This window comes from Aptenodytes patagonicus, chromosome W, assembly GCF_965638725.1.
Source record: "Aptenodytes patagonicus chromosome W, bAptPat1.pri.cur, whole genome shotgun sequence".
In the NCBI taxonomy this organism is placed as follows: Eukaryota; Metazoa; Chordata; class Aves; order Sphenisciformes; family Spheniscidae; genus Aptenodytes; species Aptenodytes patagonicus.
This window is the reverse complement of record NC_134981.1, coordinates 20,732,054-20,749,462: the sequence shown is the minus strand read 5'-3', so window position 1 is coordinate 20,749,462 and position 17,409 is coordinate 20,732,054. Positions and strand designations below refer to the sequence as shown.

General features: G+C 47.4%; 1 protein-coding gene across 1 annotated transcript in view; it reads left to right on the top strand.

Moving 5' to 3' along the window:
- The first annotated feature begins 4,722 nt into the window (after nucleotides 1-4,722).
- Nucleotides 4,723-17,409, top strand: part of LOC143171864 (mitochondrial nicotinamide adenine dinucleotide transporter SLC25A51-like) — a 34,297-nt gene continuing 21,610 nt past the window's right edge. Inside the window, 1 exon segment of the mRNA XM_076360972.1 lies at nucleotides 4,723-4,849. Coding sequence (XP_076217087.1) covers nucleotides 4,769-4,849 — 81 coding nt within the window. The 5' untranslated portion in view covers nucleotides 4,723-4,768.

Genomic DNA, 17,409 nt, shown 5'->3' with positions numbered 1-17,409 from the left:
TTTTGGGTCCTTGAAATACCCTCTCCTGAGGTAGTCTATGCCAAGGATGCACGGAGCATCTGGACCAGTCACAATGGGGTGCTTCTGCCACCCATTCCCAGTTAGACTCACTTCGGCTTCCAATACAGTTAGCTGTTGGGATCCCCCCGTCACCCCAGAAATACAGATGGGTTCTGCCCCTATATATCTTGATGGCATTAGGGTACTCTGTGCACCAGCGTCTACTAAAGCCTTATACTTCTGTGGGTCTGATGTGCCAGGCCACCGAATCCACACAGTCCAATAAACCCGGTTGTCCCTTTCCTCCCCCTGGCTGGAGGCAGGGCCCCTCAAGTCTTGGTCATAGTATTCGTTACTCACTTCTTGTAAATACGAGTCATAAGTCTCTTCATTAAGATCAGAGGTAAGATCAGCCCTTCTACTCTGTCTGGGGAACTGCCCGCTGGAAACTGGAGCAGCAATTTTCCTGGAAGAACCCCTTTCTGTGATTGTTTTCCCTTGTAATTCACGTACCCGTGCCCCTAGGGCTGCAGTAGGTTTTCCATCCCACTTCCTCATGTCCTCTCCGTGGTCACGCAGGTAAAACCATAGGGTGCCCCGTGGTGTGTACCCTTTATATTCTCTCTCTTCAGCAAAAGAACGCTGACTCCTAATAGCCGAGATACTGGTCTGTACAGGTGGGGAGTAGGACCTATCCTCTCTGAGTTGCTGGATCTCCCGGGACAGTTTCTCCACAGCCAGGACGAGGGAGGAAGAGAGACTTTCCTCATATTGCCGGAGTTGACTAGCCAATTCATCCACCGTTTGTTCCTCTCCGTCTTTCCAGGTCATCACTGCCAATGAATTGGCGTATGACGATGGTGCACTCCTTATACACTTCCGCCACATGGGTCGTGTGCACTTGACTTCATCTGGATCTTTGGATAGTTGTTCATTGTTCAGGTCACCATAAATCACCTCCAGCACGGCTAATTCTCTCAGGAACTGGATACCCTTCTCCATGGTGGTCCACTTGCCTCGGTGACATATGACATCTTCCTTAAAGGGATACCTTTCCTTCACGCTTGACAAGAGTCGCCTCCAAAGGCTGAGGACTCGTGTCCCTTTTCCAATTGCTTTGTCAATGCCCCCTTCCCTGGAAAGGGATCCCAGTTGCTTGGCTTCTTTACCCTCTAATTCCAGGCTACTGGCCCCATTATCCCAGCATCGGAGCAGCCAGGTGACAACATGGTCGCCTGGGTGACGGCTGAAATCTTTTCGTATATCTCACAGCTCACTCAGGGATAGGGATCGGGTGGTCACTGCCTCATTTATGAGTTCTTCCTCTTCTTCCTCCCTGAGCAATCCTCCTCCTGTTCTCGTGATGGCCCTTCTCCAGGGTAGTCTGCCTCGTACACTTCTTCCTCTGGCTCCCTTTTAGAAGAAGTTTCTTCCTCCCTTACTAAACGAGCCAACTTCCGCTTCCAAGATTTCTTCTTGTGTACAGGGGTGACTGATACCGGCACAGGCTGGTTCTTTGGTTCAGCCACAGGGTGTGTCGCTGGGGTCGGAGTGGCCGCAGGGCCTGTCGCTGGGGTTGGAGTGGCCGCAGGGCCTGTTGCCGGAGTCTGAGTGGCCGTAGAGCCTTTTGCCAGGGTCTGAGTGGCCGCAGGGTGTGTCGTTTTACCGTCAGATCCCGAAACCTTCTCTTCCCCTTGAGGGTACTGAATAGTGTTGAACAGGGCTCGGTAGGCATGGGCCAGGCCCCAGCACATTGCAATGATCTGCATCTCTCTGGAGTTGCCAGGGTGAGAGCATACTTTGTCCAAATGTTCTACTAACTTTTCAGGATTCTGCACTTGCTCAGGGGTGAAGTTCCAAAACACTGGGGGTGCCCATTGGCCTAGGTACTTGCCCATCTTGTCCCACACACCCTGCCACTCATAACTACTCAGCCTTGGGGCAGATCTCTGGATGATATTCTTAAATTGCTTATTAACTTTAGACAAAACGGAAACAATATTCCCAAGAAGTATTAATAGAAGTATCTTAACTGCCCAAGGCTGTTCAAAATACTGAAAAGTTACTGTAATGAAGGAGGAAACATCATAGAAGAAGGTAGTGACACTGCCATTCTGTATTTCCTCCGTAAAAAAACTCTCAGAAAAGTCACTGTAATTGCTAGTTGTCTCCACGAAATGGTATCTGTGGTACAGTAATGGCTTCATTGCGAAATTCAGATACCAACTTAAGACCAAGGTCAATGTTTTAAAAATAAACCTCCCAAGCGGAACATCACCAATCACTGCAGACCACAGCAAACTGCAAAAACCAACACCAATCTTTAACATGTACAGCAAAAAAAAAGAGCACGATGTAGATTAGACAAATCAATATCGAGAACAGAGGAACCAACATTGTGACCCACAACTGTTAACAGATATAAATTCCTTAATATGCTCTGGTTAATCTGTTATTATCTCAAACCCTTCGTGCCCCACGTTGGGCGCCAAAAAGGACTGTTGTGGTTTAACCTCAGTCGGCAACTGAGTACCACACAGCTGCTCACTCACTCCCCCCACCACCACTCCCAGTGGGATGGGGGAGAGAATTGGAAGAGCACAAGTGAGAAAAACTCGTGGGTTGAGATAAAAACAGTTTAATATCTGAATTGAAATAAAATAATAATAACAATAATAATGTAATAATAATAATAATACACAAAGCAAGAGATGCACAGTGCAATTGCTCACCACCCACCGACCAATGCTCAGCCAGTCCCCGAGCAGCGGCCCCCCCTGGCCAGCTTTCCCCAGTTTATGTACTGAGCATGACATCACATGGTATGGAATGTCCCTTTGGCCAGTTTGGCTGTGCCCCCCCACTCAAACATTGGTGTGTTATCAACATTGTTCTGGTCCTAAATCCAAAACACAGCACTGTACCAGCTACTAAGAAGGAAATTATCTCTATCCCTGCCGAAACCAGGACAGCTTGATAAGTGGATGATAAGGTGGATGGAAAATTAGCTGGACTGCTGAGCTCAAAGAGTTGTGATCAGTGGTACAAAGCCCAGCTGGGGGCCGGTAACTAGTGGGGTCCCTCAGGGATCAGTACTGGAACCAATACTGGTATCTAATGTCTTCATTAATGATCTGGATGATGGGATGGAGTGCACTCTCAGCAAGTTTGTGGATGACACCAAATTGCGGGGAGTGGTCAGTATGCTGGAGGTCAGGGCTGCCATTCAGAGGGACCTGGACAGGCTGGAGAAATGGGATGACCAGAACCTCATGAAGCTCAACACGAGCAGATCCGAAGTCCTGCATCTGGAATGAAATAACCCTATGCAACAATACAAGCCAGAGGACGACTGTCTGGGAAGCAGCTCCACAGAAAAGGATCTGAGGGTCTTGGTGGACAACAAGTTGACGATGAGTCAGCAGTGTGCCCTTGCACCAAAGACGACCAACTGCATCTTGAGCTGTATTAGCAAAAGTGCAGCCAGCAGGTCCAGGGAAGTGATCCTTCCCCTTTATTCGGCACTTGTGAGACTGCAGCTGCAGTACTGTGTCCATTTTGGGCTCCCCAGTACAAGAAGGATAGTGACACACTGGAACAAGTCTAGCGGAGGGCTGCCAAGCTGGTCGGGGGCTAGAGAACATGACATCCAAGGAGAGGCTGAGAGAACTGGGCCTGTTCAGCCTGGAGAAGAGAGAGAGATAAGGACAGGGAGATTACTTGCCAATTACCATCACGGGCAAAACAGACTCGACTTGGGGAAATTAATTTAATTTACTGGCAATTAATTGTAACAGAGCAGGATAAGGAGAAATAAGAACAAATCTAAAAACACCTTCCCCCCACCCCTTCCTTCTTCCCAGGCTCAGCTTCACTCCTGACTCTTCTTCCCCTCCCCCCCCCCAAGCGGCACAGCGTGATGGGGAATGGGGGTTGCGGTCAGTTCATAACGTTTCATCTCTGCGGCTCCTTCCTCCTCAAACTCTTCCCCTGCTCCAGGGTGGGGTCCCTCTCACGGGATACAGTCCTTCACGAACTTCTCCAATGTGGGTCCTTCCCACGGGCTGCAGTTCTTCACAAACTGCTCCAGCATGGGTCCTTTCCACGGGGTACAGTCCTTCAGGAACAGACTGCTCCAGCATGGATCCCCCACCCCACGGGGTCACAGGTCCTGCCAGAAAACCTGCTCCTGCGTGGGCTCCTCTCCACGGGCCGCAGTTCCTGCCAGGAGCCTGCTCCTGCGTGGGCTCTCCACGGGCTGCAGCTTCCTTCAGGGCACATCCACCTGCTCTGGCGTGGGGTCCTCCGCAGGCTGCAGGGTGGATATCTGCTCCACCGTGGACCTCCATGGGCTGCAGGGGGACAACCTGAATCACCATGGTCTTCACCACAGGCTGCAAGGGAATCTCTGCTCCGGTGCCTGGAGCACCTCCTCCTCCTCCTTCTTCACTGACCTTGGTGTCTGCAGGGTTGTTTCTCTCACATTTTCTCACTCCTCTCTCTCCCAGCTGCTGTCGCGCAGCGTATTTTACCCTGATATGTATCCTTCCACAAGCACAGCTCACCAAGCATGAGGAGTAGTATCATGACACCCACAAAGCCCTTCTGGAGCGAGGCCGTACCCAGGCAGCTCTGTGATTAGCTGAGGAAAGGGGAGATGGGGTGGGGCTTACTCCTCCCAGCTGCTCTTTCTCTTGGTCACGTGTAGTTGACGCGAGTTGGGTTTCTGTGCTGCACTTCCTACGTCATCGAGAATGTGAGGTGGTGGATGCAGCGTCCAGTTTGGTCGGCGGCAGTGGCAACTTTTATCTCCAAATTGCATTTTCAGGTGGCATGGAAGACGCAACAGGTGAGTCACTGGGGAGAGGGTGTGCTGCTGCTTGCATCTCTCTCCACTGCAGCGGGGCCACCCTGTGCGGCCTCTCTCTTGTCCCTCATTCCTGTTTCATAAGGATTCCCGCCGGTGGTGAAGGTCGCGCCGGGCTGGACCGCTGCTGCCTCTGGAGCATGAGCGTCCTAGACTGTCGCGGCAGCGCGGAGGGGGGCGGGGAGCACCCGGAAGCGGCAGGGGGGTGGTGGTGTATGGTAGCCGGGCTGCATCAATTCGTCCCCGCGCTCCAGACTGGGAGTGGCGTCTTGGGACACCCTCCTCAGTGGGAACCGCAGGAGAGACGTTCCGCCATGCTGCGGAGTAGGCGACGACTGGACAGGAGTAGGGAGAATAACAACAGCACGCGGCAGTCTTCTGCAAGCCGCCTGGAATCCTAGCTGCTGATCCCTTGGTCACTTTCTCTCATCCACGCAGGCAGTGAGCTCTGCAGTACCTGCTGCCGAGGAGCTGGTGGCAGTCTACACAGCAGAGCTTGAAAGCCTGATCCTGCTCAGGACACAAACGCACTCAGGTTGCTTCTCTAAATCCCCGCATTGTTCCTGATGCAGGCACTGGGAAAAGGCTAAACAAGAGAATGCAATGGCTGCCTTCCAAACTCAACACTGTGTTTAGGTGTCTTTTCTTTTGGCAGTTCCACTTCTTTACAGAGAATCTCTTCTCAGGCTAGAAGAAAAAAAAAATAAGAGAACCATTCAGGTTGGAAGGGACTTCTGGAGGTCTCTAGCCCAACCTCCTGCTTAAAGCAGGGTCAACGCTGAATTCAGACCAGCTTGCTCAGGGTTTTCTCTAGTCAGGGCTTGAAAGCCTCCAAGACTGGAGACTGCACAACTTCTCAGGGCCCCTGTTCCGCTGCTTGACTGTCCTCATGGTGAAAAACAGATTCCTTATAGCCAGCGTGAACCTTGCTTGTTTCAATTTGTGCCCATTGTGTCATCTTCCCACTATGCAACACTGTGAAGAGCCTGGCTCTGTCTTCTTGATAGCCTCCTCATAGGTACTGGAGGGCTGCTATTAGGTGCCCCTGCAGCCTTCCTTCCTCCAGGCTGAACAAGCACAGTTCCCTCAGCCTCTCCTCATAGTGCAAGTACTCCAACCTCCTGACGTCTTGGTGGCCCTCTGCTGAATTTGATCCACTTTATCAATTACTTTCTTGTATTGGGGTGCCCAAAATTTGACACAGCATTCTAGATGTGATCTAATGAGCACCAAGTAAAGGAGGATAATCACTTCCCTCAATCTACTAGCTATGCTCCTGGTAATATAGCCCAGGATACTGCTAACCACCTTTGCTGCCAGGGCACAGTTCTGGCTCATATTCAGCTTGCTGTTTTCCAAGATCCTCGGGTCCTTTTCAGCAGAGCTGCTCCCCAGCCAGTCCCCAGATGATATTGATGCCAGGGGTGGTTCTTCCCTAGGTGCAGGACTTGGCATTTGTCCTTGTTGAATTAAATTAAGTTCCTGTCAGCCCATTCCTCCAACCTGTCTAGGTCTTTCTGAATGGCAGCCCTGCCCTTGAGTGTATTTACTTCATCCTCCCAACTCCTGCAAACCTGACAAGAGCAAGATGCATCACCTCCTCCAGGTGTTTGATAAAGATTTTAAACAGGACAGGTCCCAGGATAGACCCCTGCAGTACCCCACTTGTCACAGGCATCCTGGTAGAGTACAACCCATTAACCACCACTCTCTGATCTCAGTCACCCAACTAGTTTTTAAACCCATCTAGTTGTCCACCCATCCAGACTATAATATCCCAACTTGGATACAAGAATATTGTGGGATACAGTATTGAAAGCCCTGCTAAAGTCGAGGTAAATGACATCCAGTGCTCTCCCTTCATCCACAGACACTGCCATTTTATCACAGAAGGCAATTAGGTTGGTCAGGCATGATAGCCCCTTGGTAAATGCATGCTGACTGTTCCCAATCACCTTCTCCTTCATGTGCCCAAAAACATGTTCCAAGAGGACTTTCTCTATGATTTTCCCAGGAACTGAAGTTCCCTGTTTTTTTTTTTTTTAGGATGAATGCAACATTTGTCCTTCTCTAGTCATCAGGGAATTTCCCTGATCTTCATGACTTTTCAAAGCTGATAAGAGAACAGCCTCACTATGAAACCAGCCAGTTCTCTCAGCACCCTTGGATGCAGCCCATCTGGTCCCATGGATTTGTACAGATTAAGTTCTCTGAAATAATCCCTGATTCAATCCTCATCCACTGTTGGTAGTTTTCCTTGAACCCTTTCTCTAAGCACAGAGGCCTGGGAGACTTTGTGGGTGCAGATTGAGGCCAAGAAGGCATTGAGTACCTCAGCCTCATCTATGTCCACTGTCACTAGATCACCCATCCCATTCAGCAATAGGCCCACCTTCTCCTTGTTCAGTCTTTTACTATTAAAGTGGTAGTAGAAGCTCTTGTTGCCCTTGATCTGTGATCTGTAGAGTTCCTCAAGTTGCTTAAAGAAGGCTTTGTCTGCTTCCTCACCCTGTCTGTTACAAACTCCTGCCACAATATCACACTTATTGGCCTCTGCTTTGATCTTGTTCAGTTCCTGTTAGTTGTAAGGGTAATCTTTGGAAATTGAGACCAATGTAAGCAAAGATATAGCTGTATCTGGGATGGAATCACTTCTTGGAAAATAAAAACAAACTAGGTAACCAAATTAATTTCCTTTATGATATTTAACTTCTGATTAAATCATATAATGAAGGCGGCAGTCAAATATCATAAACCTGTCAGCTCATGGTAACTATTAGTTGTATGGGGAGCTATCTGTGGAGAAACAGGTTAAAGAATATTACATAATATTGCTATTTATTTTCCCCCAGATGGATATGCAGAGTTACTGGGAGGGGGAGTCCACTTCAAATTTTAGTGTCTTTTGTTAAGTAGTTCAAATAGTTTTTCTTTTTTATTTCAGTTGTACCATATTTTAGTTCAAAGTAAACAGTAACTAAACAACCATTTTGGCACTAGCAAGCCACTCATCCACTTCTGCTTTTACTTGGCCCAACTTTTTGTTTTAACACCAAAATAATTATAATGATTCTTCAGTGTGTTGACTACTTGTGCAAAATACTATAGTGCAACTAATAGGTCTTACTTGACAGGCCTTCACCAGTATCTGTAAGAAGTATTAAGGACTCTTCTAGTATAATGAGCTACCAAGATTGAAGAATTCCTTACTTACATGCATAGCTACGTCTTGAAAAGTGTCAGACTTAGAGGTTAATGCAGATAGTTAGGAACCATCTGTAGTCAAGTTTTGAAAAATATTGTATTGTTCCTGTTTTAAGTTGGTTGATATTGATTAAGAATTACCAACTCAAGAGCCAGCAGGCAGTAATTAGACACTATCCTAGTGATAAGTTATCAAACCTGAAAAATAAACAAATCCCATAAAACCTTCTACTTTAACTGTCATGCTTGTGCTTGGCATTAGGATGGGGATAAAAACTAAATAGATAGGGGCCAGTGTTTCCCATATTTGGTGGTGCAGGAGTACCAGTTTGCAGTACTATTCTGGTTAACTAATTGAATAACTTGTGACCTGAAAGCCATCGGGCCTTTTTAAGTGGTACACACTCTACAGTGCTCAGTAGTTCAATCAAGATGGGAAACATTCTGATCTCTTGTTAGGGAATTGGTGAATCTGGCAGCACCATAGAGGCAAGTCTGCCACAGCTCCATATCCCCAGATCCAACCAGTAGCAAGGCTGAGAATGTATTCCCAGTAGGTATACAAATACATATATATAATACATATATAATACACATATACACATGGCCAGCAACACAGAACAACACAGACAGAAACACTCAGCACTCAGACAAACAGCAACAATGGCCTCATCCTGTTCCCCTCTCTGGCTGATCAGGATGAAAGTCCATTAGTGGGAAATATATACGTATATACAATGTGGATCCATCCAGTAACTGGATTTAGACACTCAGTCTATCCAGCAGCTGGCCCCTGGATCCCCTGATCTCTCCAGTTGCTGGCACCTGGACATACGAGCCCCACTCCAGTTGCCAGTACAGACCTCCTCTCACATACACACACTGTGATCCCCCAGTAGCTGGGCTTAGACACTCGATCTACCCAGTAGCTGGCCCCTGGATCCCCCCAGTGTCCCCAGTTGCTTCCCACAGAAACACACGCACACATGTAAATGAGTCTCTTATTCCACCCCCAGACCCCACGGTCTCTTCGGCAGTTGGCTTGGACCCTCTGGTCCCTCTGGTAGCCAATTCCTCCAGGTGCCTCACCCTTAGAGACACATGCATACCTGGCTCCCAAGCCACGACCTTCTCCAATGTGGGTCCTTCCCACGGGCTGCAGTTCTTCACGAACTGCTCCAGCGTGGGTCCTTTCCACGGGGTGCAGTCCTTCAGGAACAGACTGCTCCAGCATGGATCCCCCACCCCACGGGGTCACAGGTCCTGCCAGAAAACCTGCTCCTGTGTGGGCTCCTCTCCACGGGGCCGCAGTTCCTGCCAGGAGCCTGCTCCTGCATTGGCTATCCACAGGCTGCAGCATCCACCTGCTCCGGTGTGGGGTCCTCCACAGGCTGCAGGGTGGATATCTGCTCCACTGTACACCTCCATGGGCTGCAGGGGGACAGCCTGCTTCACCATGGTCTTCACCACGGGCTGCAGGGGAATCTTTGCTCCGGCACCTGGAGCACCTCCTCCCCCTCCTTCTTCCCTGACCTTGGTGTCTGCAGGGTTGTTTCTCTCACATATTCTCACTCCTATCTCCTGGCTGCTGTTGCGCAGCGGTTTTTTTACAATTCAGAACTACTGTATTTCACATAACTTCATAGTGATGGTTTTGTTTAACAAGTAACAAGGTTTTGATCCTACTGTGTTTTCACTTGCATTTATGCTTTTTTAAGTGGGACAATGTCTTGTTGGGCAGGTGGAAACATGTAGAGTGACTAGTTCTTAGCTACATGTATGCAAACTGACTACCCCCCCCCCCCCGCTTTTTGTAAGAGGATAAGGGTTTAAGTTAAGACTCTGAGAAGGTAGTTCTAAATTTGGCTCCTTCTGTACCCAGCTACCAACTTCAACAAACCTTCTAGGGATTCAGTATCTACTTAACCCTCTATTAAATTTGGTTGGAATTGGCCAAGAGACTTGGAAGTTAATAACTGAAGGGAGATGGATGAACAGGTGATGAAATTCCATCTTGTTCTCCTAGGAAATCAAAACACTTCCATTTACTCTTTGCAGCTTTTATTTATAATCTATATAAATAAAAATTATTAGATTCAGAAAATCATACTTTATTTTTTCCTATATAGTAGGGATGCTTGCTCACCAGTAGTAAATGGTGATATAAGTTAATAATTCAAACATTTACTAAGCACACCCTCTATTAATGGTTCTTTCAAGTTTATAATCAAAATATTAAAAGAAAAAATGCTGATCCTCTTATTCTTGAGAATAAATCATTCTCACATTTGAAAAAAATGCATCCTAAAACTCTTTCAGGAGATATCAAAGTGAATTGTAAAACTAAAAGCCATAACAACAAATATGTGGAACAAATCCTCCAGTGATTTCAGCGTTAGTGACTTCCCAAGGCAGAGGTAGTGTCTGAGTAGTTAATAGTCCTCAGTAGATTTTTCTTCCATGAATATATGTAGTTGCATTTGAACCCACAGGAACTTGGCTGCAGTAAGGAGTTCCGTAGCTTAACTACGCATTGTGAAGAAGTACTTCCTTTTGTTCTGAATCTGCTAGTTTCATTCCATAGCCCCTAGTCTTAGTGGAGACAAAACAGTTTTCTTCTCCATTCAGGATTTTGTAGTTTTTCTTCATATCTTGCCCTTAACATTTCCCTGACTCTGAAAATTTCTATAGTTATAAAATATTTGTAGCCAAGCAATTTGTGTATTTTGTTTTTACTTTTAGTGATTTGTGCAGTTACAGTACTAGGCTGTTCCCTTTCCTGAGGCTTACTGAAAGACAATTGAACGGAATGTCTGCTGTTTATACCAGTGATGGCTAATTTGTGACCCACTGACTATATCTGACTCTCCAGAAGAATTAATCTAGCATTTCCTGGATCCCCAAGATCTGCATTGGAAAATGGTTTAAGACCTTATAAAGACTGCAGAGACTGGCTACCTAAACAACTTATTGCGTAATTGGAAGCATATGTTGTGTGGCCAAAATGGGTGTCCCTCATGACTAGGCATGCACCACCACATAGTTGAAATGCATGCCTTCTAGTCATTTGGTAGGGGAATGGTTGGGATATTGCCATGGGCAAGACAGTGTTGACTCAGAGAATTTCACTTAAAAATATGTTAATTGGCAATGAATTAAATTTAATTATTAATTCAGGTATTGAGAAACAAAGAAGACAAACAATTAAACAAACACTTAGGGAAAACACCTTTCTTCCCTCTTCCCCAGGCTCAACTTCAGTCCAGACACCTCTCTTCCCCCCTCCCTGGTCTTCACTGCCCTTAATTTTGCCGTGTATTACACTCGGTCCCTTCAGTGAGGCAACACGTGGTGCAGGATGTTTGGAACAGTGCATAGTGTTTTATCTTCCACTGCTCCTGGCTTTTTATTCATTTCCTCTGCTCTGGCATGGGCTTATCTACAGGCTGCAGCCCCTTTTGGGGGCGTACCTGCTTTGGTGTGGCTTATGCACGGGCTGTAGTCCCCTCAGAGGCGTACCACCTCCTCTGGCATGGAACACCTCCTTCTGAGTGTCTCCAGCTGTGTCCCCAACAATGTCCCCTCCCTTGTGTCTCTTTCTGTTTGTCCTCACATGTCTCCTCACATGTCTCCTCCTGTGTCTCCTGCCCCTAGCTGCTACCACCCTTTGTTAAATATGTTTGTGCAGAGGTGTCATGTGTTCCCCTGGTTGAAGTTTTGGTATGTGGTGGGTTGTTTTCATCAGTTGCTGAGCTGGCTGTAACCAGCTGTGACTAGCACAGGACAGTTCATGGCCTATGCATGCACAGATCAGCCCTGCAGCCCCCTGCTACCAAAACCCCGCCATTTATGCTAAATATAGAAATACTGCAAGTACTTAAGGGAATCTTTGTCGCCAGCTGTTGCTGAAAGGTGAAGCATCACTGAACCAAAAAGGGAAAATCAGACAATGTATCAAACTAAGCCTTTCAAAAATATAATTTTGTTATTGAGTTAGCTGCATTGCACATATTTAATAACCTGAAGTATTAATGCATTTTGCTGAATGCTGCATGTGCCTAGCACATAATATATATGATCCAAACAAAGCTTTTCATTTTACAAATGCTGATGTGTAAGATCTCAACTTTAACGTTGCTTGGAGAATTAAATTAAAATAGCCTAGGATGCTTTGTTCCTTAACAAGACCATTCATGTAGTAGCTTACTATCTCTGATTCATGTACTTTAGCTTTATACAGTTAGACACATTCACAAAAGCAATACACACATACACACACACTGGATCCCCCAGTAGCTGGGCTTAGACACTCGATCTACCCAGTAGCTGGCCCCTGGATCCCCCCCCAGTCTCCCCAGTTGCTTCCCACAGAAACACACACACACATGTAAATGAGTCTCTTATTCCACCCCCAGACCCCACAGTCTCTTCGGCAGTTGGCTTGGACCGCCTGGTCCCTCTGGTAGCCAATTCCTCCAAGTGCCTCACCCTTAGAGACACATGCATACCTGGCTCCCAAGCCACTTCACCTACTTGCTGGCTATTCTGATTTGATAGTTGCTAGCGATCATGCATTGACTTACATACCCTCACTCGCTCGCTCCAGTTGCTGGCACCACAGACACATGGCCTGTGATACCCACTGCAGTTGGTGGCACTTAGGTCTTTGTACACACACACGTGCACACAGAATTGAGAGCCCCTCACCCAGGAAAATAGTTAGAAATGGAATTTAATGACAAGACAGGACAGGCTGCATTGCTCAGGCACAGGGCATGGCTAGACAAGCATACTGACCAACTACCTGCTTACACACACTTATCCTTCTATTTTTCCCCACACTTGTTCCTCCCCAAGTCTCCTAGATCCCTTTCGTTCCCCAACTTTGGTTCCTCCCCTAAACATCCCATAAGTCTTGTGCAATCCCAAAAGGCTCTTCCCCTGCATCCCTAGGCATATGGAATACATTATGACAGTTACCACCCTCAGTCCAAAAGGTGCTTGGGGGAGCTGCCCATTAATTCACAATATGGTTGAGGTTGGAAGGGACCTCTGGAAGTCATCTTGTCCACCACCCTGCACAAACAGGGCCACCGAGAGCAGGTTGCCCAGGACCATGTCCACATGGCTTTTCAATATCTCCAAGGAGGGAGAGTCCACAACCTCTCTGGGCAACCTGTTCCAGTGTTCGGACACCATCACAGTAAAGAAGCGTTTCCTGATGTTCAGACGGAACCTCCTGTGTTTCAGCTTGTGCCCATTGCCTCTTGTCCTGTCACTGGGCACCACTGAAAAGAGCCTGGCTCCATCTGCTTTGCACCTAATCTTCAGGTATTTATATACATTGATAAAATCCCTCTGAGCCTTCTCTTCTCCAGGCTGAACAGTCCCAGCTCTCTCAGCCTTTCCTCATAGGAAAGATGCTCCAGTCCCTTAATCATCTTTTTGTGGCCCTTCATTGAACTCTCTCTAGTATGTCCACGTCTCTCTTTGTTGTGGTTTAAGCCTGGTAACCAGCTAAGCACCACACAGCCGCTCACTCACTCCCTTGTCCCAGTGGGATGGGGGAGAGAATCAGAAGGGTAAAAGTGCAAAAACTCATAGGTTGAGATAAAGACAGTTTAATAAGAAAAAAAAAACAAAGAAAAGAAAAAAAAAACCAAAGAAAAGCAAACCCAAGAAAAACAAGTGCTGAAAAAACTCCCCAATTGCTCACCACTAGCTGACTGATGCACAGCCAGTGCAATGGCAGCTCCAGCAAACTTCCCCCCCCGCCCGGTTTTATTGCTGAGCACGACATCATATGGTATGGAATATCCCTTTGGTCAGCTGGGGTCAGCTGTCCCAGCTGTGTGCACCCCCCAGCCTACCCGCTGGCGGGGGCAGCATGAGAAGCAGAAAAGGCCTTGACGCTGTGTAAGCACTGTTCAGCAATAACTAAAACATCAGCGTGTTATCAACAATGTTTTCATCACAAATCCAAAACAAAGTATGGGGAGGTCCCCGCTGACTCAGAGCTAGCCAACATTATTCCAATTTACAAAAAGGGCGTGAGGGAAGACCCAGGAAACTACAGACCTGTTAGTCTAACCTCAGTACCTGGGAAAATTATGGAGAAGATCATGCTGGGTGCTATTGAAAGGCATTTAAAGGACAATGCAATCATCAGGCACAGTCAACATGGGTTCACAAAGGGAAAGTGCTGTCTAACTAATTTAATATCCTTCTATGATAAGGTCACCCGCCTAGTGGATGAAGGGAAGGCGGTGGATGTAGTTTTTCTGGATTTTAGTAAGGCTTTTGATGCTGTCCCTCACAGCATCCTTCTGGACAAGTTGTCCAACTGTGGGATGAGCAGGTACACGGTGCGCTGGGTGAAGAACTGGCTGAGTGGCAGGGCTCAAAGGGTTGTAGTGAATGGGGCTACATCTGGCAGGCAACCAGTCACCAGCGGTGTTCCTCAGGGCTCAATTCTAGGGCCAGTTCTGTTCAATATTTTTATCAATGAGCTCGATGCAGGAGTTGAATGCACCCTTAGCAAGTTTGCTGACGATACTAAACTGGGAGGTGCTGTTGACTCTCTCGAGGGACGAGAGGCCTTGCAGAGGGATCTGGATAGATTGGAGCATTGGGAAATCTTCAGTGGCATGAAATTTAACAAGAACAAATGCCGGATTCTGCACCTGGGATGAAGTAATGCCAGACACAAGTATAAATTGGGAGAGGAGTGGCTGGAGAGCAGCCCTGCAGAAAGGGATCTGGGGGTGCTGGTTGACAGTAGGCTCAATAGGAGTCAGCAGTGTGCCCTGACAGACAAGAGGGCAAACCGCATCCTGGGGTGCATTAAACACAGCATAACCAGCTGGTCAAAAGAGGTGATTATCTTGCTGTATTTAGCATTGGTGAGGCCTCACCTCGAGTATTGTGTGCAGTTCTGGGCCCCACAATTTAAGAAGGATGTTAAAGGTACTTGAATGCATCCAGAGGAGGAAAACAAAGCTGATGAAAGGGCTGGAAGGCATGTCCTATGAGGAGCAGCTAAGGACTCTGGGGTTGTCTATTTTGGAGAGAAGGAGGCTGAGGGGCGACCTCATTGCTCTCTTCAGCTTCCTGAGGAGGGGAAGTGGAGAGGGAGGTGCTGATCTCTTCTCCCTGGTATCCAGTGACAGGACGTGTGGGAATGGCTCAAAGCTGCACCAGGGGAGGTTCAGACTGGACATGAGGAAGCATTTCTTTACCGAGAGGGTGGTCAAACACTGGACCAGGCTTCCTAGAGAGGTGGTCGATGCCCCATGCCTGTCAGTGTTTAAGAGGCATTTGGACAATGCCCTTAATAAGATGCTTTAATTTTCGGTCAGCCCTGAAGTGGTCAGGCAGTTGGACTGGATGATTGTTGTAGGTCCCTTCTAACTGAACTATTCTCTTCTCTTCTCTAGCACCATACAAGCTATTATGAAGAAAATTAACTCCATCCCAGCCAAAACCAGTGCATTCTCCACCCCTTATTCCATACCATTTATGTCATGCTCAGGTCCCACACTATCCAATACATCCTCATTAACCACCACCACCCTTCCCATCCTTTGATATAATAAACTGATATCATTCCCTTAGTGTATGGGCCAGCCCGGTAAAATGTTCATAAAATGCCCGTAAAATGTCCATTGAATTAATTTAGTCCATGACTTTGGGCTCCATCTGTTATGGGGGTCACTCAGGAAAGGAGAGATGGTGTGTTGGGTTGGATTGTTGCACACTGAAGCCACCTCAAGTTGCGTGAGCACTGCACTTGCCTGGTTCCTCACGAGATTCAGTTTTCATTGGTTCGGGTGAGTCCTGCTTTGACACATGGCAGCCACAGCAGTGGTGACATACAGCATCACATAATACTGGCATCATACAGCAATGGCATCATACAACTCAAATCATGGGTTATTTTCACCCAAGATTAAATCCCCTTGAGGTACACATCGGACTTCCCCATCCTTCCGCATTACCCACCAAGTGCACCCAGGTCCTTGAGCAAAAGCATTCCCATGAATGAGTTTGCCTTTTCCCGAGGAAGGAGTAACCCAGACTTTCCCAGCCAGTTCTTTATGTGTGCTATGGGGACCTTATCTCCTTCCACCGTACGTAGGAGTTTCAATTGGGCAGGGCCACGTCAATTGGCAGACCCTCTAGTATTAACTAGCCAAGTGGCTTCTGCTAAATTTGTATCCCAATGTTTGAATGTCCCGCCACCCATTGCTCTCAGCGTAGTCTTTAACAGTCCATTGTATCGTTCGATTTTCCCGGAGGCTGGTGCATGATAGGGGATGTGATATACCCACTCAATGCCATGCTCTTTGGCCCAGGGGTCTATGAGGTTGTTTTGGAAATGAGTCCCATTGTCTGATTCAATTCTTTTTGGGGTGCCGTGTCACCATAGCACTTGCTTTTCAAGGCCCAAGATAATGTTTCGGGTGGTGGCATGAGTCACAGGGTATGTTTCCAACCATCCAGTAGTCGCTTCCACTATTGTAAGCATGTGATTCTTGCCATGGCAGGTTTGTGGGAGCGTGATATAATCAATCTGCCAGGCTTCCCCATATTGATATTTCAGCCATCGTCCTCCATACCAGAGAGGTGTTAGCCGCTTGGCTTGTTTGATTATGGCGCATGTTTCACATTCATGGATAACCTCTGCAATGATGTCAATGGTCAAGTCCACCCCTCAATCACGAGCCCATCTGTATGTTGCATCCCTTCCTAGATGTCCTGATGTATCATGGGCCCATCAAGCTATGAATATCTCACCCTTACGTTCCAAATCCAGATCCACCTGAGCTACTTCAATTCTAGAAGCCTGGTCCACCTGCTTGTTGTTTTGATGTTGCTCAGTGGCATGACTTTTGGGTATGTGAGCATCTACATGACAGACTTTTACAACCAGGTTCTCCACCCGGGCAGCAATAACTTGCCACAATGCGGCAGCCCAGATGGGTTTGCCTCTGCGCTGCCAGTTGCTCTGCTTCCATTGCTGTAGCTACCCCCATAGGGCATTTGACACCATCCATGAGTCAGTATAGAGATAGAGCACTGGCCATTTTTCTCATTCAGCAATATCTAAAGCAAGCCAACAGTAAACAGGGCATATTGCTTCACATTTTCTGGTAATTTGTTATACAGTGGGGCCTCTTGGGCATGAGTCATCTCCTCTGGTGACACTCCGAAGTTTCGGCCCTCTGGTCAGTCCATGATCACTTCCAAGATTCCTGGGTGACTGGGGTTTCCCATTCGAGCCCGTTGTGTGATCAGTGCGACCCACTTACTCCACGTAGCATCAGTTGCATGATGTG